The sequence below is a fragment of the Lynx canadensis genome, chromosome D3 (genome assembly GCF_007474595.2).
Source record: "Lynx canadensis isolate LIC74 chromosome D3, mLynCan4.pri.v2, whole genome shotgun sequence".
Classification (NCBI taxonomy): domain Eukaryota; kingdom Metazoa; phylum Chordata; class Mammalia; order Carnivora; family Felidae; genus Lynx; species Lynx canadensis.
Window position 1 is genome coordinate 87139829 of NC_044314.2, and position 22079 is coordinate 87161907.

General features: G+C 54.3%; 2 protein-coding genes across 3 annotated transcripts in view; one reads left to right on the plus strand and one right to left on the minus strand.

Annotated features, from left to right (window-relative positions):
- The window catches only part of ABCB9 (ATP binding cassette subfamily B member 9), a 28615-nt gene extending 19803 nt beyond the window's left edge, over positions 1-8812 (minus strand). Inside the window, exons 1-2 of one of the 2 annotated variants that reach the window (XM_030336426.1) lie at positions 8698-8812; positions 2493-3178 (exon numbers count right to left, since the gene is read on the minus strand). In XM_030336426.1, coding sequence (XP_030192286.1) covers positions 2493-3093 — 601 coding nt within the window. In that variant the 5' untranslated portion in view covers positions 3094-3178; positions 8698-8812. Of the gene's footprint in view, positions 1-2492; positions 3179-8685 lie in introns of both variants that reach the window. The other variant, XM_030336427.1, reaches the window with a different exon arrangement.
- Positions 8813-16112: 7300 nt separating this feature from the next.
- Positions 16113-21545, plus strand: OGFOD2 (2-oxoglutarate and iron dependent oxygenase domain containing 2). Its single transcript, XM_030336430.2, has 7 exons — positions 16113-16816; positions 17267-17323; positions 18040-18153; positions 18243-18342; positions 19807-19934; positions 20196-20453; positions 20528-21545. Exons 1-7 carry the CDS (start codon positions 16685-16687, stop codon positions 20789-20791), a joined length of 1053 nt encoding a protein of 350 aa, XP_030192290.1. The 5' UTR covers positions 16113-16684; the 3' UTR covers positions 20792-21545.
- Positions 21546-22079: the final 534 nt, after the last annotated feature.

Below are 22079 nucleotides of genomic sequence, written 5' to 3' on the forward strand. Positions count from 1 at the left end.
TCTGCTCTCCCATCTCTTTCAAGTCTCAAACGCCCCCCAGTAATCCCATAGGTGTGGTATTATCATTATTCCCATTTTACAGATGAGGAAACCAAGGTTCAGAGAGGCTAAGTCACTTGCCCAAGGTTTTCTAGTTGGGTTGGTGTGAAGTCCATATTAAAGAATTTCAATTGGATAGGAGATGCTCCACCCTAAAATTCACCATTTTTCCCCACATTGGGCGGTTTTTCTTTCAGATTATAAGGTGTCAGAAAAAGCTGGCCCCTACTGGGCATTTGTTGATCGAGAATAATCATCAGTAGCCCCTGTCCCTAACCTGTGCGAAGTACTTCCTTTTGCAAGCACCGTGCCCCAGCTCACCCAATTCTCACAAGCCCAACGAAACCCCACTTTCAGGATGAGAAACAGCCTTGGCCAAGTTCAATAACCTTGCCTCAAGTTACCAGGACAGGTGGGGGCCTGATCTCAAGTCTAAGCCCTTCACCTCGACGCAACCCTGCAGGCTGGCAGAATCTGCTCAGCTGTATTTCAGGACATCTGTAGTCCCCGAGCGCAGACAGCTGACAACAGGGCCCCAGCAGGAGGGGAAACGAGGTCATGGGTGACAGCTGCCCACACGGGCACGCTGGTCGGTCATCTGTTCATTCATTCGGTGAGGCTGCTTCTGTGCCAGGATTTGGGGCGGGGGGGGGGGGACCCGGGGTGAGGCAGACCTGGCCCCTACCCCCCCAAGGGGCTCAAAACCCAGTCGGGGAGGCAGGACAGTGGATGCGTGATTTTCATGACACCATAGCTACAACTGAGGTGGAGATAAAGGTGGAGATCAAGTCACTAGAATTCGAGGAGGCTTCTCTGAGAAGGGGACATTTGGACCTTGAAACAAGAGCAGGAGACACTATCTGGTTAAATGGAAAGGGGTCATCCCAATACTCACAGCCACTACAATTTCTCGGGAGCCTTCTGTGTGGCAGGAGCTGTCTGCGGTGTCGTACTCATATTAACGTCCCGCACCTCCTCAGCCCTTGTTGCGATGGGTACTATTATTATGCCCATTTTACAGATGAGGGGACTGAGACTCAGAGGCGTTAAGTGACTCGCATAAAGTTGCACAGCGGTCAAGGGGCTGGGACTGAGAGGGCAGAGGGTGGACCGTGAGAGGAAAGGGGTCAGCTCCGGGGCTTGCCTGTCCTCTTTGAGAACACTCTGGCTTTGTGCCCACTCCCAGACACTGTCTTAAACGTGTAACAACGCCTAACGGCTAACGTTCCTGAGAGCTTACCGTATTGTACCGAGCTCCGTACTTGTCTTTCTCCTGTTTCTCCAAGCTTTACAACATCGTGAAACGTGGAGAAAGCCAACAATCCCCATTTCACAGAAGTGAGGTTCTGGAAGGTCTGCTTACTTGGGGCCTTATCGCCCCCCGGAACCCACGGACTTTTGACCCTGAGATGTCACCTTCCTACCCACGTCGTTTGAGCAGTGCTTTCAAACTGTTTGGACCAGGGGCGCCCGGGTGGCTCAGCTGCTTAAGCGTCTAACCCTTTATTTCAGTTCGGGTCACGAACTCACTGTGCCTGAGGTCGAGCCCCCTGTCGGGGTCCATGCTGACGGCTCAGAGTCTGCTTGGGATTCTCTCTCCCCCACTAAAGCTCACGCTCTCTCTTTCTCTCAAAATAAACACATAAGCTTAAAAAAAAAAAATTAAAAACAAACTGTTCGGACCAGAACCGCGGTAACAAATTCATTTTACATGACAAACCAGAACACGTTTACATATAGGCACACGTGACTAAAATAAATGTTTCCCCAAACGATACTTATTCTTATCACAGACAGCATATTCTGAGGCTCTCTCGTACATTCTGCTTCGTTACCAGAAAAATGCTTTGACCCAGTGATCCACTTCCGGGAAATGTATCCTACAGATACACCCCCATGTATATGAAACGTGTATGAACAAGGTTATTTACCGTAAGAGAAAAGACTCAAAACGACTCGAGGGTCAGACCGCAAGACGCCAACTGTACAATCTCTGCTACGGCCACACAGCGGACTACTATTATGCAGCCAAATAAAAGGACGAGGTGCTGATTGGAAATTTCCAAAAATATATCGTTAAGTAAGAAAAGCAAGGCACGAAATAGCAAGGTAGCGTGTGAGAGGTGGTTAAGAGTACCGTGTTTTTTGTGTTTTTTTTTTTTGCTTGTAGCTCTGGAAGGAAACACTGCAAGAACATACAAGAAATGAAAGAAAGTGGTTGCCCACCCACCTGGAAGCTTCTAGAACACTTTGCTGTAGTTAGCCCTAGGCAGGGAGATCAGGGTAGTCAGGCAGAATTAGGAACGAAACTCTCCGTGTTCACCTTCTCGTATCAAAATGCTGTTTGGACCACGTGAGAAAAACGTCAAACGTTTAAGAGGAACGAACAGGCGGCTGTAACCCCCTCGAGTGCTTTGGCGGGTGCCTGCCAGGCCCCCCGGGGCCTCACTTACCCAGAGCTGCCACGATGAGGAAGAAGGAGGCCGCCACGAGGAAGGCCACGTCAGGCTTGGTGTAGGACAGCAGCTTTTGTAGCGTAGCCCCAGACGCCTGCTCACGCGGGGGCCGGTCCTCCCCAGGGAAGCCCTCGGCCTCGGCTTCGGCCCCCCGCTCGAGGGCCTTGGCGTCCGGCCGCACCGTGGACAGCAGCCACCAGAGGAGGAAGGAAGCGGCAAGCGAGACGTAAGTCCACACGAACAGGGCCCAGAACCACGGGTCCCGGACTGGCTTGCGCACCTCGGAGAAGAGCAACAGCTTCACCATGGCGTAAACGCCCACAAAGAGGCACACGAGGGCGATGACCGTCCAGGAGGCCCGAAGCCGCCGCGGCCCGAGGGCGCTGTTCTTGGCCACGCCAATGGTGGCTCCCAGCAGCAGGCAGCTGCGGTACAGGCAGGCCGCCCAGAGGTCCAGCACCGAGTCAAAGATGTTGAAATGGCGGATGTCCTCCAGCAGGCTGCGATCCAGGTGGCTGAGGATGTAGATGGCCGTGGTCATGCCGACGTCCATGCTCATGAAGGCCAGGGTCACCACCACCGCCTTCCACAGCTGCATCCTGCTGGCTGGCGAGGGGGCAGGTGCCGAGGGGCGGGCTCTAGCTCACGGGGGCAAGGCCATTGTCCGTGGGGTGAGGTCAGACCTGTAGGGGCGACAGGGCAAGGAGGTCAGGTTTGCCGCTCGTTGGCTGTGTGACTTCGGGCAAGTCGCTTGACATCTCTACGCCTCGGTTTCCTCATCCGCAAGATGGCAGTGACAAGCATCCTGATTTCCCAGGAGTTTCGTGAAGATTCCATTCATTTAAGGAATGTTTACCGAACACCAAGGTTTATGGAGTGGGCCAGACTCTGTTCTTTGTGTTGGGATTTCACGACGAACAAAAACAAAGATCCCTGATTCTGTGGAGATGGGACACGCGGGTCAGAGACGGAGAAACACAATGAGTAGACGATACGGTTAAGAGATAGGGCTGGGGGGGGAAAGAATGGGGTGTAGGGGATGGGGGGCAATGAGGACAGTTTTAAATAGGGGGGTCCAGGAAATGGTGAGGGCAATTTTTTTTTTATTTACTTATTTATTTATTAAAGTTTATTTATTTTGAGTGAGAGAGAGTGCAAGTGGCGAGGGGGCAGAGAGAGGGAGAGACAGAATCCCCAGCAGAGACCGACGTGGGGCCTGAACTCACGAACCGTGAGGTCATGACCTGAGCCGAGGTCAAGAGTCAGACGTTTAACCGACTGGGCCACCCAGGTGCCCTGAGGGCAATTTGAAACAGGGGGTCCGCGAAAGACCTCGCTAGGAAGGTAACACTTGAGCAAGATCGAGAAGAGGTGAGGGGGTCCACCATACGGCTATCTGGGGGAAAAGCACTTTCTGCTGGAATAGTCAGCGCCACAGCCCCGAGGTAGGAGTGTGCCGATGTGCTTGAGGGAGGCAAGGACACCCCACGTGGCCTGGGGGGTGAGGGTGCAGGGGATCTGGAGGACTCTGCAGACAAAATTGAGATCAGCTTTAAAACAGCATGAGGTTCGATGCATGAGCATCAGTTCTGGCCACAGTGCCTAGCATGTAATAATTGCTGCTGATTGTTACCACTGTATACAGTGGGTGCTTAATAAATAAATGTTTGCTTAGTTCTCTCCTCCCCAAATCAGGCCTTTCGTCTCCCCAAATAAAACTTTACTCTCTTAGACCAAGAGGGGGTGACCGCAGGTCCTAGGAGCAACCCAGGGACTTTCACATCCGCCTGGAAGTTTCCAGAATCTTTTCCTCCAGCCCAGGTTGCCCTTCACCTCCTGACTTGGGCCCTTTTGGCTTTCTGGAGCTTAATGTCTGCTTTGTCCAAAGCACCCCCCATACTGGGCCCCCCGGGACTGAGCCAGTGCCTGGGAGAGCCCGGGAGCTGCAGGGACACTGCAGGATGTGGGACCGGTGGGGACTTTGGAAGTGGGGCTTGTCCAGGGCAGGACTGGGACTAGGCTGGGCATGTGCCTCTGAGTGCTGCCTCTTGACTTGGCTCCATCCCTTTTCATCCTGGGGACTTTATCGTCCCATCTGCAAAATGGACAAAGTTCTGGAATCCCCAAGTGAAAAGGAGAGGCACGGAACACCGGGAGGGGTCACTCTGAGTGAGCAGTGACTGGAAAGGGGGCCACCTCAAGAGACCTCCTCCCCAACAGCTCTGGTGCACAAAGTCTCTTGGCTCATGTTCTGGAGTGCTAGAAACCCCACACAACCCCATGAGGCGGCTGCTTCCACACTCCATATATAGTTGGAGAAACTGAGGCACAGAGAGGCAAAAGCATGTGCCCCGCATCACTCTGCAACAAAGGGCCAAGCCAGGACTTGAGCCAGTATGTGAAGGATCCCGGCACCTAACTCTGAACCTTTGTGCCTGGTGCACAGCAGCTGCCCAGTAAGTACAAGCAAACATGGGGCGCCTGTGGGGCTCAGTCGGCGAAGCATCTGACTCTTGGTTTCAGCTCAGGTCAGAATCTCACGGTTTGAGAGTCTGAGCCCCATGTCAAGCTCTGTGCTGATAGCGCAGAGCCTGCTTGGGATTCTCTCTCTCCCTCTCTCTCTCTCTCTGCCCTTCCCCTGCTCATGCTCACTCTCTCGCTCTCAAATAAACCTAAAAACATTTTTTAAGTACAAGCAGTTATGTAAACACAACCCTTCCTGTGGGCCTGGCATTACATATACATATACATATACATATACATATACATATACATATACATATACATATTTTTTTATTTCTTAATAGGCTTTTATTTTATTTTTCTTTTTAAGTAGGCTCCATGCCCAAAGTGGGGCTTGAACTCAGGACCCCAAGATCAAGAGCCTCACGCTCCACTGACTGAGCCAGCCAGGCACCTCAGGCCCAGCCTTTTATATAGGCCATGCACTTCATATGTGTTTGCTTATTTAATCCTCACAACTTGTGAGATTTGTACTTTCACCATTCCCTTTTAACAGATGGAGAAATTGAGGCCCAGAGAAGTTAAGAACTTGCACAAGATCACACAGCTGGTGAGTAGCAGAGCTGGGATTTGAACCCAGAGCTACCTGGCTCCAGAATCTGGGCTCTACACTGTTAAGCTAAAACACTTGTCAACATAACAAGTGCTACCAGGGAGTATTTGTCAAAGGAAAAAAGAGTCTGCACAAGAGGGGGCTCAGCCAAGAGGCAGAGCCGATGGCATCTGTGATGAGAACAGTGACAACGGTACCGACAGCTAATGCTGATTGACGTAAATGTGTGTCTGACACTGTTCAAAGTGCTTTAAATGCATCAATCTTCACAAGAATCCTGTGAGGTAGGTTCTATTATTATCCCTATTTTATAGTCAAGAAAACTGAGGCACAGAGAGGTTAAGTGAGCTGTCCCAGATCACACAGCTAGGAAGTAAGTGGCTGAGCTGGAAGGTGAACCCAGGCCACGGAGTTCCAAAATCTGGGCTCTCAACTCCAAAGCCCTAATGCTCCAAAACAGCCTCTTCAGGGGGTAGGCAAGACCCCTAATGATGCTCAGGAGGGGTCTCAGATGCAGAAAGAACCCAGGGGTGTGACAGTCCCCGAGCCTGGGCCCCACGGAGAGTCCGGCACTTCTGACTAGACTCAGATCAGTCCCAGGGAAGGCTACCTTGTCAGCAGCTGTATCTCCTAAGGAAGGCAGGGCTGAATGGGACCAGGGGCAGGGGAGGGGGCAGGGGTAGGGATGGTGGGGACAGACACCCCCTGCCCAGTCCCTTGCTCCACCCCAAGTCCCAGCTGGGCTGCCGGCAAAGGCTCTCGTCTGCTGCAATGCAGAGGCCTCGGGGAGCCAGCGAGTGGGCGAGCGTGAGTCGGAGCCCGGGGAGGGACGCTCCTGGCCCGGTGCCGCGCCAGGCCTCCTGGCCAAGCCACCGCCGGCTACCCAGGCCCTGCCAGCCACCTTGGCTGTTGCTCACCTCTTGGTGGGCACAAGGAGTTCCTTGGCCCCGGAAAGGAGCTGGGGTTCAGAAGTGGGCCAGGAGGCACATCCGCCAGAGACCTGCCGAGGGACGCAGCCGGCTCTTCCCGCCCCCAACCCCAGCCACTGGGGGAGTTCCTTCCCAACACCCCTCCGCTTGGGGTTATGGCAACCCCGTTGGACAGCCACCCGCACGGGGACCCCAGCTGTTCATCTGCACCGGGAAAAGCAAAGTTTCACACTCCGGCATCATGGACTATGTGAAGCACGTGAAGCACGGGAAACTGAGGCACAGAGAATAAGGGGTGAGGCCTGTCTAGGGTCACCCGGTGGCCTGGGGACAGAGCAGCTATAGCACCATGGTCCCATACTCCCAAGTGCTGAGTCCTTGTATCCAGGCCCTGATGGAGCAGAATTCCAACTCGGCTCAGGTTACAGCCCTCGGTGGGGACAGGCTACTCTGTTATTTTTAAAGTTACTGAGTAGGAGGGTGAAGGGGACGAGACCACCGGCCAAGACTGTGAGGAGGGAAGAAGGGGGACCGTGGGGCCCTCCAGCTGCCTGATCTGGAGCATACAGCTGAGCTCAGCCGGGTGGAGCTGGAGGGCAAGCTCTGGGCACATGGGTGCCGAGCGTGGCCCGAGGGACAAGGGGACAAGGTGGTGGCCAGAGGCCAGAGCAGGCACTGCCCAGGTTGTGATATGGCCCAAGAAGACAGGGGCAACTTGCCTTGCCCCCAAATGCCAAGGAGCGGCACAGGCTTAGCAAGTGACCCCACGTCCACAGGGGGTCCTGCCAAACGGTGGATGGGGCATTTCCAGCCGTCGGCTGCCCAAAAGGGAAGTCTGCAACAGCCAGGAGATCAGAAGCAATTATTACAATCACAACGGCTGCCGTGTGTGGAGGGCCGCTACCTGCCAGACAATGACCTCCCAGTTCAGCTCATCCTCACTCCTCTCCTGGGAGGTCCTCATGCAATCATGCCCACTGTACAGACGGGGAAATGGAGGCCAGGGTAAGTTAAGTGGCACGCAGAGAACAGGCAAAGGCAGGACTGAAACTCAACACTTGCCTCTCTGGGTGGGACGTGCCCAGACTACTCAGGGACTCAGGGACCACGACAAAAGGGTCCTGAAGGACCTGGGTGGCCCAAGCAGCTCGGTCCACTCCTAACTTGGTGAACTTTTCACCCCAAAGTCGTCATGGCCCATTCACTGCTCAGCAAACACTGGCTAACGGAGGCTGGTGTTATCACGGGGTTTCTGGATGCAGGGCCGGGACTGGGCCAGGTCCATTTTCTTCCATCCTGAGTCCAGTCCTGCTGAACCCACCACATCTCATGCTGGGACTGGTCCTCTCGCAGAGACTTGGGAAAGTTGTTTCAGGTAACTCCTGGCCCTGGGCAAGGCAAACTGGGGAGCTGCTGTGGGCCTTCCTACAACCGTCCTCTTGTCACCTGTCACCTGCCCCTCTGAAGCAGGGGAATGGAGGCCAGTCTATCTCCAGGGGGTGGGGCAGAGGATGGTGAACCCCGTCAGACCAGCTTAAGGCTCTCTTAAACAACATTAGGTCTGGGGAGGAGGCACCTCGCTTTAACACAGACCCACAGACCCACAAACAAGGGAGGAGCCCCGGGGAACCCATAGGCCTAACTGCCAGGGTGGATGCGCTGGAAGGTCAGCCCAGGGGCCAGCGGGGGATACTGAGGGAAAAGGTTTGCCAAGATCAGCAGGCCCAGGTCGCCCCCCCGCCCCCCCTCCGCTCCCAGGCTTCTGCTACAGCCAGGGCGCTCAGGATCCGTGGGCAGACACCGCTGTAGAACGTGGGGAGCCCTGGGAAGTCGCGCCAGTCCGATCCTTGGGGGAGAACAGCCATCCCAAGATCCTCCCCAAAAGGCGCCCCCACCATTTTCCAAGAGGCAGCAGCGCCAGAGGAGTTAAAAAAAAAAAAAAAAAAAAGCAACATTCACCCTGCGGGCGTGGAAAGGATGCTGCCGCAGGGGTGGGGGGCTGGGCCAGCGGCCGCGGGCGCCTGGGGACAGGGGCGGGGGCCAGAAAGGCTCCCAAAAGGCTGCCACCTTCAACCGTGATGTCTACCTCTGGGGCAAGGGGACCCAGACGCCCCCAGCCTGTGTGGAGCTTGGCACCCCGGCCTGGGAAGGACCTGTTCGGGGGTCCTGGACGCCGCGCTCTTACCTGTTACCTTACCTGACACCAGGTGAGCCGTGGGGAGGGGGCGCAGAGGGCTCGGGTCTTCAGGGGCGCGGGTTCCGCAGCTCATTGGAGGCTGCGCCCGGCGCTGCGCTCGCTCCGCTCCTCCCGCTGATCCTCCCCGCCTCCCACCCCGGCGGCGCCGCGGCAAGGTCGGAGCAGAGCGGGGCGGGCGCCCAGGCCAGCTGACGGGTGGGGCGGGGCCTCCCCGGCGGGGCGGGGCCCGAGCTAGCCGCCCGCCCACCTGCGACGAGCCCCGCCCCCTCCCCCCAAGCCAGGCCCTCCAGCCCCGCACTTCTGGTCTGGAGGCTCCAGGGCCAATGTGGGCACACAGAGATGTCCTGACCTGGCGGGGGCGCCACCTCTTTCATGGGTCTTTTCCTCTGGAGGGACCGTCTGCCAGCCCCGGAGGGTGGGCGTTACGATCCTCTTTTTTTCCTCAGTTCCTTCCTCCCTCCCCTCCCTCCCTTCCATCCTCTTTGTCTTTCTCCCTGTCTCTCCCTCTCTTTCTTTCAACAAATATTTGTCCAGCACCTACAATGTGCCTTGTACCATTCTGGGCTTTTGAGATGCAACAGTGAAGAAAACAGGATCCTTGTCTGCTGGAGCTGACATGCTAGTGAGGGAGTCAGGCAATACATATAATAAATAAGTAAAGTGTATCTGGCGGCAGGGAATACATTTTATGGAGAAAAATAGAGCAGGGTAGTAGGGATTGGGAGAGGGGAAACAGCAATACATACCGAGTGACTGCTAGGTGCTGGGTGCTACGAATATGGCTGAGTGCGAAAAAAGGAAAACAACCACCCTTTGCAGGGTAGGGGAGACAGGAAATCAACAAGTCAATACATAAGATCATTTCGGTTAGTGGTAAGTGCTATAAAGGAATCAAACTGGGTGGGGTAGTGGAAAGTGACCCAGGCCTACTTTAGCTGGGAAGGCTCTTAGAGAAAGGTGTAAGGTGAGTAGGCTTCCAGGCAAAGGATGTGGCCTGAACCCAGAGCCAGGGAGAGTAGGTCAAGGTCCAGAGAATCGGCAAGCGGGGCAACATCTCCCCTCACCTCTCCATCCTTCAGTCAAAGGCTTAAAGTACTTGGAATTTATTAAAAAAAAATTTTTTTTTTTTTGAGAGAGAGAGAGAGAGAGAGAGAGAGAGAGAGAGAATGAGCAGGGGAGGGGCAGAGAGAGAGGGAGACACAGAATCTGACGCAGACTCCAGGCTCTGAGCTGTCAGCACAGAGCCCGACGCGGGGCTAGAACTCACCAACCTCGAGATCGTGACCTGAGCCGAAGTCGGACGCTTAACTGACTGAGTCACCCAGGCGCCCCAAAGAACTCTGAATTTAAAACAGCCTCTGCTACTACAAGGCACAGCCTCCTTCAAGGGGAAATTTGGCAAAGTTCAGAATGTAAAAAGCACTTTTTGGGGACCCACTGGGAATTTCTTCTATAGAGAAGACTTGTGGAGGGGAGCAAAGATACCAGTTTTCAGATAGTAACTGTAGTACCAAAAATCTGGAAATAACCTAAATACCCTTCTATAGGGAATTGGCCAACTCATGGCTCACAGAACACTATGGCAGGGGAAAAATAATGTATGTATGTATCTATATACAAAAGTTCTATAAAGGTGTGGAATGACCTCCTGCATGTATTGAGTGAAAACAAGGGACATAGGGGCGCCTTGGTGGCTCAGGTGGTTGACAGTCTGACTCTTGATTTTGGCTCAGGTCATGATCTCACAGTTCATGCCCGCATCATGTCCCTCGCTGACAATGTGGAGCCTGCTTGGGATTCTCTCTCTCTGCCCCTCCTCTGCTTACATACTCTTTCTCAAAATAATAAATAAACCTCAAAAAAAAAAAAGGGGGGGGGAACAGAATAAAGCTGAAGTCTCTTAATGTTTGTGCAAAAACAAAAGCAAATATATGATTATACTTGAAGAAAGCATTCTGGATGGGCTATCCAAAAGTCAGAATGACTCAGAGTTGGGTCGAGATCCAGGCTCTGTCATTTCTGCTGTGTGAAAACATCCAACGCAGTACTGAAGGAGAAAAACAGAGTCAGAGGACTGACACTACCCGACTTCAAGACTTACTACAAAGCTACCATAATAAGACAGTGTGGTTTGGATGAAAGAAGAGACACACAGATCAATGGAACAGTAGAGAGAGTCCAGAAATAGACCCGTATAAATATAGTCAACTGATCTGTAATGAAGGAGCAAAGCTGGATAATGCAGCAAACATTGTCTTTTCAACAAATGGTATGGGGACGACTGGGCACCCACATGCCAAAAAAAAAAAAAAAAAAAAATCTAGACTCAGACCTTACACTCTTCACGAAAATTAACTCAAAATGGACCACAGACCTAAATGTAAAGTGCAAAACTATACAAGTCTTAGAAGATAACATAGGACAATATCTAGGTTCTCTTGGGTATGAAGATGATTTTTGGATGCACCATCAAAGGCATGATTCACGAAAGAATTGATAAGCGGAACTTCATTACAGTTAAAAACTTCTACTCTGCAAAAGATACTGTCAAGAGAGTGAGAAGACAAGGCACAGACTGGGAGGAAATACTTGCAAAAAATATATCTGACAAAGCCAAATCTCTTCTTATCCAAAACAATACATAAATCTCAACAACAACAACAACAACAAAAAACCACAAATAGCCCAATTTTAAAAAGAGGCAAAAGGGGCATCTGGGTGGCAGAGTCGGTGAAGCGGCCAACTCTTGATCACGGCTCAGCTCATGATCTCACAGTTTGTGAGCTCAAGCCCCGCATGGGCTCTGCGTTGATGGCGTGAAGGCTGCTTGGGATTCCGTCTCTCCTTCTCTCTGCCTCTCACCCGCTTGTGCTTGCGTGCTCTCTGTCTCTCTCTCTCTCCCCCCAAATAAATAAATATATAAACTTAAAACAACAACAAAAAAATAGAGGCAAAAGACTTGAACAGACACCTCACCAAAGAAGATATACAGATGGCAAATAAACATATGAAATGACGCTCCAAATCATGTCATTAGGAAACTGCAAATTAAAACAACAATGCGATACCATCACCTACCTAACAGAATTGCTAAACTCCAAAACACTGACAACACCAAATGCTGGGGAAGATGTGGAGCCAAAGGAACTTTCATTCATTGCTGGTGGGAATGCAAAACAGTAGTTACTTTTGAAGAGTTTGGTGGTTTCTTATAAAACTAAACACACGCTGACGGTATGCTTCAGCAAACGTGCCCCTAGGTATTTACCCAAATGAATTGAAAACTCATGTCCACATAAAAGCCCGCAAATGGATGTTTATAGCAGCTTTATTCGTAATTGCCAAAGCTTGGAGGCAAGCAAAATGTCCTTCAGTAGGTGGATGGATGACCGTGGTACATCCAGATAATACAGTATCGTTCCGTTCTCAAGCCATGGAAAGACATGGAGGGAACACAAACGCCTATTACTAAGTGAAAGAAGCCAATCTGAAAAGGCATAACGTTCTGGAAGAGACAAAACGATGGAGACAGTAAAAGGATCAGTGGTTGCCAGGGGTTAGGGAGTGGGGAGGGCTGAACAGCAGAGCACAGAGGATTCTGAGGGCAGTGAAACTATTCTGTATGATACCATGATGGTAGATACGTGTTGTTATACATTGTCAATAGCCATAGAGGTACAATTTCAAGAGTGAACCCTAACATAAACATAAGCTTTGGGTAACAATACCGTGTCAGTGTGACTTAGTCTATTGTAACAAATGTACCACTCTGGTGAGGGGTGCTGACACTGGGGGACAGGCTGGGGGGACATGGGGCATATGGCAAATCTCTGTACTTTCCACTCAATTTTGCTGTGAACCTAAAAGTGGTTTAAAAAGTGAAGTCTACTAAAAGATGGTTAACACGGTAAATTTTATGTTATGTATATTTTACTGCAATGAAAAAATGTACAGTGTTCGTAGCGCCTTTATTCATGACATCTCCAAACTGGAAACAATACAAATGTCCCTCGACTGCAGAATGGCTCAATGGATGGAGGGGTCACCCTGTGGAATATTAAGGAGCCACAAAAAAGCATACACTGTCTCCAGCTACACACAACACCCGTGAATCTCAAGAACAGAATGCTGAGTGAGAGGGGCGTCTGGGGGGCTCAGTCGGTTAAGCGTCTCACTCTCGATTTCACCTCAGGTCATGATCTCATGGTTTGTGGGATTGAACCCCGCATCGGGGTCGGCAATAATAGCACAGAGCCTGCTTGGGATTCTCTCTCTCTCTCTCTCTCTCTCTCCCTCCCCTGTGCTTGTGCCCGTACCCTCTCTCTCTCTCAAAATAAACAAACTTTTAAAAATTAAAAAAAAAAAAAAAAAGAACGCCAAGTGAGAGAAGCACTATACAAAATAATACATACTACATGATTTTATTTGTATCAAATTCAGCAACAGGCAAGACTAATCTTTGTTCTTAGGAGTCAGGGTGATGATTAGTCCGGACTGAGCAGGGATATGGTGGGGGCTTCTGCAGGCTGGAATGTTCTGTCGTTGGGTCTGGATGCTGGTTACCTGTGTGTGTCTAGTTTGTAAAAATTTACCAAATGGTACACTTAAGATGTGCCTTTTTTTTTTATAGCATGCTCTCTATGAATTCAAAAGAACGTGCACAGACACATACATATATACATATGTGCAACATGCATATATACATGTGCATATACATATGTACACAACCCCACACACAAACACACTCTGGAATCAGAGGGAAGGATGGGTGCTAAAATTCTGGTTCTGCCGCTTACTAGGCTTATGATCCTAGACAGGCCCCTTCACTGAGCCTCATCTGTACGATACATGTCCCAATACCTCACACAGACATCAGTGCTGGTTGAAAGCACATTGATCCAGTATTTACTATTAATATTCTTGCTGTTCCCTTTGGTGACTGAGCCCGGGCTGGGGCAGGGTGGGGGCAGGGACACTGCTTCCGAGGAGGAGGGGGGCCACTGGGAGGGCCAGTCTAAACCGATAAGCAAAAGATGCTCATCTTGCAAAATGTGGCAAAGGGAGGAATCTGAGCAGGTGCACTGGTGGGAAGAGGCCTGTGCAGGGCCTGCCCTGGGCCTCTGGGAGAGGAAGGCAGTTAGGGGGGTAATGAATGCAGAGCTGGGGAAATAGATCCTTTCCTGGAGAGCAGGGCCTTCCACTGTTGCTGGGCAATCAAGACACCCATGAAAGTTTAAATACCTTCTCAGGCCACACAGCTCTGGCCTGGGGAGCTTCATCCTTGAGGGGGAAGCAGACCCCCAGGGGGATTTCCCCCTTGGGGAAGCCTAGTACCTTCAGGAGGCTTGGGCTGGGTCCTCGGATCCTCGAGGCCAGTGACCTAGATTTCATGCCTGAGGAGGGGAAAGGCAGACCTGGCCATACGTTTAGGAACAACCTGGCAGGATCAGACTCCAGACCCTACAACTTATGAACTGTGTCACCTTGAGTGACCTTGGGTCATTTAACCTCTCTGACCTTCGTTTTCCACTTCTGTACAATGCGGATAATTTCTGCCTCATAAGGTTGGTTGCAAGGATTAAGCAGCTTCCCTTTGCGTGTAGAGTAAAATCCAAAGTGTTAACAGTGGTATCTTATGCCCAGCAATTTGGCCCGAATGCCACCCTGGCCTCATTCCGTATGGCTTGCCCTCTTCTATGCCTTGCTGTTCTCCCAGCATGGCAAGTTCATCCCACGGGAAGGGATTTACATTTTTCGTCCCCCTGCCTAGAACCCTTTCCTGCCAGATCTTGCTGCAGCAGTTGGGGCTCGGCTAAAATGTCACTCTTAGGGAGGTGTTCTCCGGCCTCCCTGTGTAAAGCGGTCACCTCCAGGCACTCTCCATCCCATCACCTAGCTTGTCTTCCTTGCACTTACGGCTGAATGAAAATACCTTGACCATGTATTTGTTTCTTTGCTTGCTCCTGTTCCTCCCCACCCCCCCCCCCACCTTGACTGAGTTTCAGAAGGGCAGGGACCTTATCTGTCAGTCAAAACACACTTCCTGACACAGGCCAACCTCCCACACTTGGGGTGGTCCTGCCCCGCCCCCGGCCCTGGCCAGCCAGTGTGAAAACCAATCAGGCTGTTGCCCTGAGAGCAGAAGCCTTCTCCCAGCCCCCCAAGGTGCTGGCTGGAGCCCTGGACCCCCGAACATGCTGCTGGAGACGGCCGGGGAAGGCAGCCTGGCACCATACCACAGGACGTGAAGTTCTCCCGTCTCCCTTGGTAGGAGCTTCGGTAGGAGCCACTGGCAGGCATCGGGGGTCGATTTGCCACAGAGCTGAGAGGAACCAGGGACTGTGCTGTCTGTGAGTGTGAGTGAGCGTGCCGGATGTGTGAGTGTGCGGCTGTGACCGTATGTGAGGTGTTCTGTGTGTGTGAGTGCGGGTGAGTGGATGTGTGAGTGTGTCACTGGTACAAGCGTATTTGTGACGGTGTGTGAATGTGTGTTAGCATATGTGAGCATGTAAGGGTGTGCATGAGTGTGTACGTGTGTCACTGCCAGTGTGAGTGCGTGGGTGTAAACCCGACTATACATCTGAAGGAAAGGAAAGCATCAAGAAAATAAATGATGGGGCACCTGGGCGGCTCAGGTCACGATCTCCCGAGTTGTGAGCTGGAGCCTGCTTCAGATCCTCTGTCCTTTTCTCTCTCTGCTCCTTCCCAGCTTGTGCGTGCACTCTCTCTCACAGATAAACATTTAAGATAAGAGAAAAGAAAAGAGAAAAGAAAAGAAATGCCAACAAGCACAAAGAGAAAATCGGAAATCCTTCAGAAACCAACCACTCGGAGGACTCCCATTGTGAACCCTGGGGCAGGTCACCGCCCCTCTCTGAGCCTCAGTTTCCCCATCTGTAACAATGGTAAGACAGTACCTCGCTCAAAGGTTTGCCGTAGGGATGGAAGCAGGTAAGGTGGAGGCTCGGCCAACAGGAGTTATCATTTGTGGTCATCTGCGTATCTGGGGTAAGGGCTGGAGTCTTGAGGCCCAGGCCTCCCCACACCACGCTGAGCCAGGGAGGGAACTCTAGGACAGGGGACGAGATCTGTTGCAGGGGACACGACTTCCTCCCCCAGTCACAGGGCTGCCATCCAAGCTTCTTCCCGGGGCTTTGCGGCTCTGGGCTTGGGGGGTGAACCGAGGACCAAGATGGGGGCCTCCCAGACAAGTACGTAGGAGCTACGATGGGTGTCCCCGAGGTAGGGGCGCACACTCTAAAAGAAAAACACACTCATCTCACACAGCAGCCGTGCACAGCACAACTGGGAGCCCGTCGTGGGGGGTGTGGCCGCCAGCAGACCACACCCCGTTCCCCGCCCACACTTGTATCCCTAGGAGGGGCCACCGGAAGTCACGCCGGACGGAGCGCTTTCGAGAAAACACCTCCCGGGGCCGTCAGCAGCGAATCTGGAGACCGTGGCGGAGGCTCGAGGAGTGCCGGGTAGGGACCCGGGCAGAATGCTAAACCCGAGTTCAGACGCACAGAACTGGATAGTCGGGAGAGAACGAGACCGGACCCCAGAACTCCTGTCCTCCTGGCGTTGGCCGCCTCTTCAAAAGCTCCGAGCAGAAAAGGAAGGCAGCGTTGAAGCAAAACGTCTTGCGGTTCCAAGTCCCGACTTGTCCCCGGCCTGTGAAGGTGCGGCTCAGTTTGCCTATCTGTAAAGTGCGGTGATTAATCCCCACGTCGTGGATGGGGGAACTGTGAGGCGGAACGAGAAGACCACACGCTCTGTCCGCCGAGGCTGCTCGCCCCAGTCCGGCCCCGGAGCGTCTTTCCCCATTGCAGACCCGTTTTCTGGGGCGGAGTCTTCGTCCTCTTCTGCACTTGCGAACTCAGAACGGACCCTTGCCTCCCGTTCCACCGCCGCGCCCCCACCCCCGTCGGGGGCGTGCCGGAAGTGCCCCGACGGAACCCTGCGGGGCGACGCTCGCCTCTTCACCATGGCGACGGCTGGGGTCCCGAGGCGCTTCTGCCGCTGCGCCTGCTTCTGCTCGGAGAACTTGTACGTGGCGCGCTACCGGCTCCACGTGCGCTTCCGGGGCGAGGAGCAGCTTCGCCGGGACTACGGCCCGGTGAGTGGCCCCCAGTGGCTCTGCGGAGAAATGGGCGGGGCGGGGTGATGGGGGAGGGGTGGCGGAGGAGGGACCTCTGTCCCCCAGGTCTTGTGCTTTGCCCGGGTGTTCAGATGTGACAACAAGAATGACTTAATCTCTGGGTGCCTCGCTTTCTTCACCTTAAAGGGGGATAATAGCGTCTCTTTAGTGAGGTTGTCGTAAGGAATGAATGAATGAATGAATGAATGAATGAATGGAACATACAGGTAAAGTGCTGAGGGCAGGGCCAGGCTCGGCGCGCTCTCGGTGTTGTCTGTTTTGCGTGCTTATCGAATTTCATCCTCGCAATGATCCTGTGAGGTCCAGGCTCTCGTCTGCATCTTAACCTGGGGAAACTGAGGCTCAGAGGCGTTAAGTGACTTACTCACAAGGTCACACAGTTGAGCTCCCTGGACTTTCTGCTCTCAGATCCTGCGCAGCCGAGGATGTGTCAGCCCCCAAGACTTCCAGCAGCTATTAGCAGAGGTAACGCTCCCCACCCTCGCGGACCCCCTCCACACCCAGCCTAGCCCTTCCTCTTTAGGTTGTGTCAGCAGTTTGGGAGGGGGGGGTGTCCTTCCCGTGTCCACTCACCGCAGTATCTGTGTCCTGACACCAGAAAAAGAGAAAGTGGCAAATGCCAGGTCGTCTACCCCACGCCCTCCTGAGACGAGACACTTTTGCTTAAAGAGGGAATTACTGGCCCGAAGTGTCACAGCAGGTGGAGTTGAGATCCCACCCGGGACCGCCCGGCTCTGGCTCCCAGCTCTTCGTCTGTCCACCCACCCCCTTTGGCTGGTGCCAGGGCTGCTCCATCTTCCACCTCCTCCTCCATGTGAGGGTTAGTAACGGGAAACTTCCTAGGCGAGCCCTCCGCAGCCTCTGGAACACAGGACTGGCTGGGATTCCATTCCCCTCCCTCGGGGGCCCAGCTGGCTGAGGTATGGGGAGGGGCTCTCATCCTTGCCAGGCCCTGAGTGGTGCAACCCCGAGCGGCACGGGCCCCTGCTAGAAGGAGTTGCGTTCAGCCAGCAGCTTGGCACCTGCAGTTTACCCTGATCGAGTCAGGCGTGTAGGGAGACTGGGCTGTCAGCCCAGGTCCTGCTCTGGCCTTCCTGAGCCTCAGTTTCCTCATCTGTACAATGACCTTGGGGGGTGACGGGCGGCCCCATCTGGATGACCAGGCCCTGTGCCATCCCCAGCTCGAGGAGGAGGTGGAACGGCGGCAGCGGCTGGGGCAGGAGGCGGCTGCCAGGAAAGCCCTCATCGCGAGCTCCTACCACCCGGTGCGGCCTCACATCTACAACACGCTGCAGGTACCTGGTCGGGGCAGGTTACTGGAAGGAGGTGGAGGCAGCCGGCACCGGAGGCCGTCCGCCCCACAGCCGGTGTGTTTTGCCCCCAGGATGAGGCCCTGGCCCCTGAGTTTTTGGCCGCAGCTGAGTACAGCACATCGCCGGGTGCAGACCTTGAAGGCCTTCTCCAGCGGCTGGAGACAGTGTCTGGTGAGACCTTGGCCCCATCACCCGGTAGGACTAGGACTAAGGGGTGGGGTCCCTCCACCTACCATGTCTGCCTCCAGAATCTGAGCCAGCAGGAGCTAGAAGGGCTGGCGGGACCCGCCGGGAGCAGGGCATCTGTATTCACTTACTCACTTGCCCACCTGCCTGTGTCAGGTATGAGCCAGCTGGCACACTCGAATGGGGGTGACTGAAGAACTTAACGAAGGGACAGCTGACACAGGACCACCCCCCTCCCCCCTCTCCCTGGGGGTGAGGGGGGTGGGGAGCAGACAGTTCCTTGTCCCTAGACCTGGAGAAGTGGGCAAGAGTGAGTGTCTTGAGCCTGCCACGACCTGGAGCTGTGGGAGAGGGGCGGGAAGCAGCTGCCAGGAAGCAGCTGTGGCCTCGAGCAGAAGCACAAAGCCATGGCAAACTCAGAAATGCCGCATCTCTCCGGCCTTTGAGTCTCCTGCTGGGATCTCCCATGGGCTAACCCTAGCAGGAAGTCTGGCCCTTCCGAGTTCCTTAAGCCCTCTGCCTCAGTTTCATCATCTGTGACACGGGAGCAATAGTAATACCCGTCTGCTAAAGTGTGATTAAGGGAGGTAACATGCCTAAAGGGCTGGGTGCATAGCATCTAGAGGTTTCCTCAGTCTCACGGTTACGGTTATTCCTAGGCCTAGGGGATACTTTGGGGAGATAGGTGCAAGGTGTTGCTCCCCTTATCAAGCCCGTGCTCTGTTGTGAGGCACAGGGTGGAGTGTGAATGAAACATCCCCTCCCAGCCCGGGGGCATCCCTCCTCATTCCCATCCACTCCCCAACAGTGGAGATCGTGTAACGGTTGGGTGAAGGCTGTCGGCTGTGAGTTGGCCAAAAGTGTGGGGGCACACCAGCCGTGCACCCCAGGGTGTTGGTGCATCTGCCAAGGAATGTTTGCATTTCCGTTCGGAGCTTGGCCTCTCCCTACCAGGACCCGGCAAGAAAGAGCAGCCCCCCTCAGCCTTTCTGTGTGGGGAACAGAGGCTCCAGGAGGCACTTCAGTTGGGGTTCAAGTGTTGGTGGCTCATGGGGTGCGGTGCAGAGAAAGCTTGGCGCTGGCCCTGTGATCCCTGCTGGGCTCCATCACTGGCCTGCTGGGGGTCATTGGGCTAATCCCTTCCCACCTCTGGGTCTCACCAGAACCCACATCTGAGTCTGGTGGCTAGGCTGTGGACACCTGCGGCAGCAGGAGGAGAGGCTCCAGGGACAAATAAGGGGACCCGAGAATAGGCCCCTCTGCTGCCCACACATTATGTCATTAATGGTCACAACAGCCCTGAGAAGTGAGTACCTGTGTTATCCCCATTGTACAGATGAGGAAACTGAGGCTGAGGGAAGTGAAAAGACGTCCCCAGGCTCACAGCTCACAAGGAGACTGAAACCCACACGGAAGCTCCCAGCCAACAGACTGTCCCTCCTTCCGCAGGGGAGAAGCGTATCTACCGGCTGCCGGTCTTTACAGCGCCATTCTGCCAGGCCCTGCTGGAGGAGCTGGAGCACTTCGAGCACTCGGACATGCCCAAGGGAAGACCCAACACCATGAACAACTATGGGGTAGGTGAGGCTCCCTCCGGGGGGCCCGAGGCGGCAGGGAGCCGGGGCTGGGGAGCTGTAGCTGCAGTGCGAGAGAAGAGCTGTTGGGTCCCATTGGTCTTGGTCTCCCAGTCTGTAAGATGAGGTCACGGTCGGGTTATTTTGAAGTTAAGCCCATCGATATCTGCAAAGCGCTGCTGTCCTTAGGAAGAGACTCCCCGCAGGGACCCAGGGTGAGGCCCCCACCAGTTTCCCTGCCGACTCCCAGGATCCCCCTCCCAGGTGTTGCTGCACGAGCTAGGCCTGGATGAGCCGCTGGTGACTCCGCTGCGGGAACGCTTCCTGCAGCCACTGATGGCCCTGCTGTACCCAGACTGCGGTGGGGGCTGGCTCGACAGCCACCGTGCCTTTGTGGTCAAATATGCACCGGGCCAGGACCGTGAGCTAGGCTGCCACTATGATAATGCCGAACTCACCCTCAACGTGGCCCTTGGCAAGGCCTTCACGGGGGGCGCCCTGTACTTCGGGGACCTCTTCCAGGTTAGTGTGTGTGACCCGGGGGGCAGGGCCTGGGGCAGCCAGGAGTGCCCAGGCCTGAGCTCCGCTGTCTGCAGGCACCTTCAGCCCTGGCCAGGCCCCTGGAGGTGGAACACGTGGTAGGCCGGGGCATCCTGCACCGGGGTGGCCAGCTGCACGGGGCCCGGCCCCTAGGCACTGGCGAGCGCTGGAACCTTGTCGTCTGGCTCCGGGCCTCTGCTGTGCGCAACCGCCTGTGCCCCATGTGCTGCCGGAAACCTGAGCTGGTGGACGACGATGGCTTCGGCGACGGCTTCACTCGCGAGGAGCCCACCACGGTGGATGTGTGCGCACTGACCTGAGTCTGGTTGGGGCCAGTGTCGGGGTGGCATGGCAGGGCTCTGCCACCTTGGGTTGGGCAGGGCAAGAATAAACTCCCTGCAGCCCTCAGGCACTTCTTGGTTCAAAAGGACACACAAGCCTCGGAGTCATTCTTTCAGCAGACAGGTTGGTTTAGGTCAGGTGTGTTAGAACCAGAGCCTGAGATGAGGATTCCTGTGCAGGTGGTTTGTTGAGGGAATACCTTCTGGAGAAGGGCATGAGGGAAGGACAGGACAGGAAGGAGCTGGGCCAAGATGTGGTTTCAGAGGGCACCTAGCTTCAGCCCAATCCCACCAAGCGCCCTAGAGCATGAATGTAGCAGTTTGCCCCCTGCATCGGTTATTGGCTCACAGGTGTGTCAAGGCCGGGCTGGTGGGGTGGGTGGGGAGGTGGTGGTTCCCAGTGGCCCAGGGAACCTTCCAGAGAAGAGTACAGGTATGAGTTAGGACACCACAGCCTGGGTGAGTGCATCTGTCTATGAAGGGGATCTGGGTGAGCCATCGATAGCAACTTCTAGTTGGTGTCGGGCGCTTTCCACAGAAGGGTTGAGAGCAGGGGCTCTGGAGCCAGACTGCCTGGGTTCAAATTCTGATCCTGCTGCTTCCAGCTGTGTGGCTGCAAGTAAGCCCCTTGACCTCTTTGTGCTTTAGTTTTCCTTATCTGGGAAGTACCTATCTCCGAAAGCTGTTGTGAGAGTGAAACGATTTAATGTATATAAAGTGCTTTATAACAGCCCTCTATGTTTGCTGTTGTTCTTGAAAAACTTGCAACTTGGCCGCCCCCAAATTGGATGAAGAGTGCAGCTGTGATGGGTTTGGGCTGTACACCTGAAAACCCAGGGGTTCCCATATTGAAATCTTGAGTTCCGGCCTCGCGGGGAAGGTGGGAAGGTCTGGAACACCAGGCTGCAGCCCACACTGGAGAAATCAGCTGGAGCAGAGCCTCCGCTGCTGCTCACGCTGGACAGGCTTGTGGCGCATTCCCTCACAGGGGTCCCTTCCTGGCTCACTGTCATGATCTCTCCGGCCCCTATGGCTATTTGTTCGCGACCTCTATTACCAGGTGGGGACGCTGGAATGACTAAGGTGTCCCCCGGCCTGCCAGGGTGGACAGGACGGCAGGCATCTCAAGGAGGAAAGAGGCGCACGGTCGGGTCGCCTCCTTCCCTGGGTCTTCAGGGAGGCTGGAGAAGGGCGGTCTGAGAAGAGCGGGGAGCACGGCCGAAGCCTGGATCCCCTGCTTCCCTCTTCCGGAGGTGGGCGAGCCACA

What these genes read in the sequence shown, in the direction of transcription:
- OGFOD2 (XM_030336430.2), top strand. Translation starts at nt 16,685, where the DNA reads ATGGCGACGGCTGGGGTCCCGAGGCGCTTCTGCCGCTGCGCCTGCTTC. An exon ending in ACATCTACAACACGCTGCAG is followed by an intron (nt 18,154 to 18,242) that starts GTACCTGGTCGG and finishes TTTTGCCCCCAG; the next exon opens with GATGAGGCCCTGGCCCCTGA. An exon ending in ACTTCGGGGACCTCTTCCAG is followed by an intron (nt 20,454 to 20,527) that starts GTTAGTGTGTGT and finishes CGCTGTCTGCAG; the next exon opens with GCACCTTCAGCCCTGGCCAG.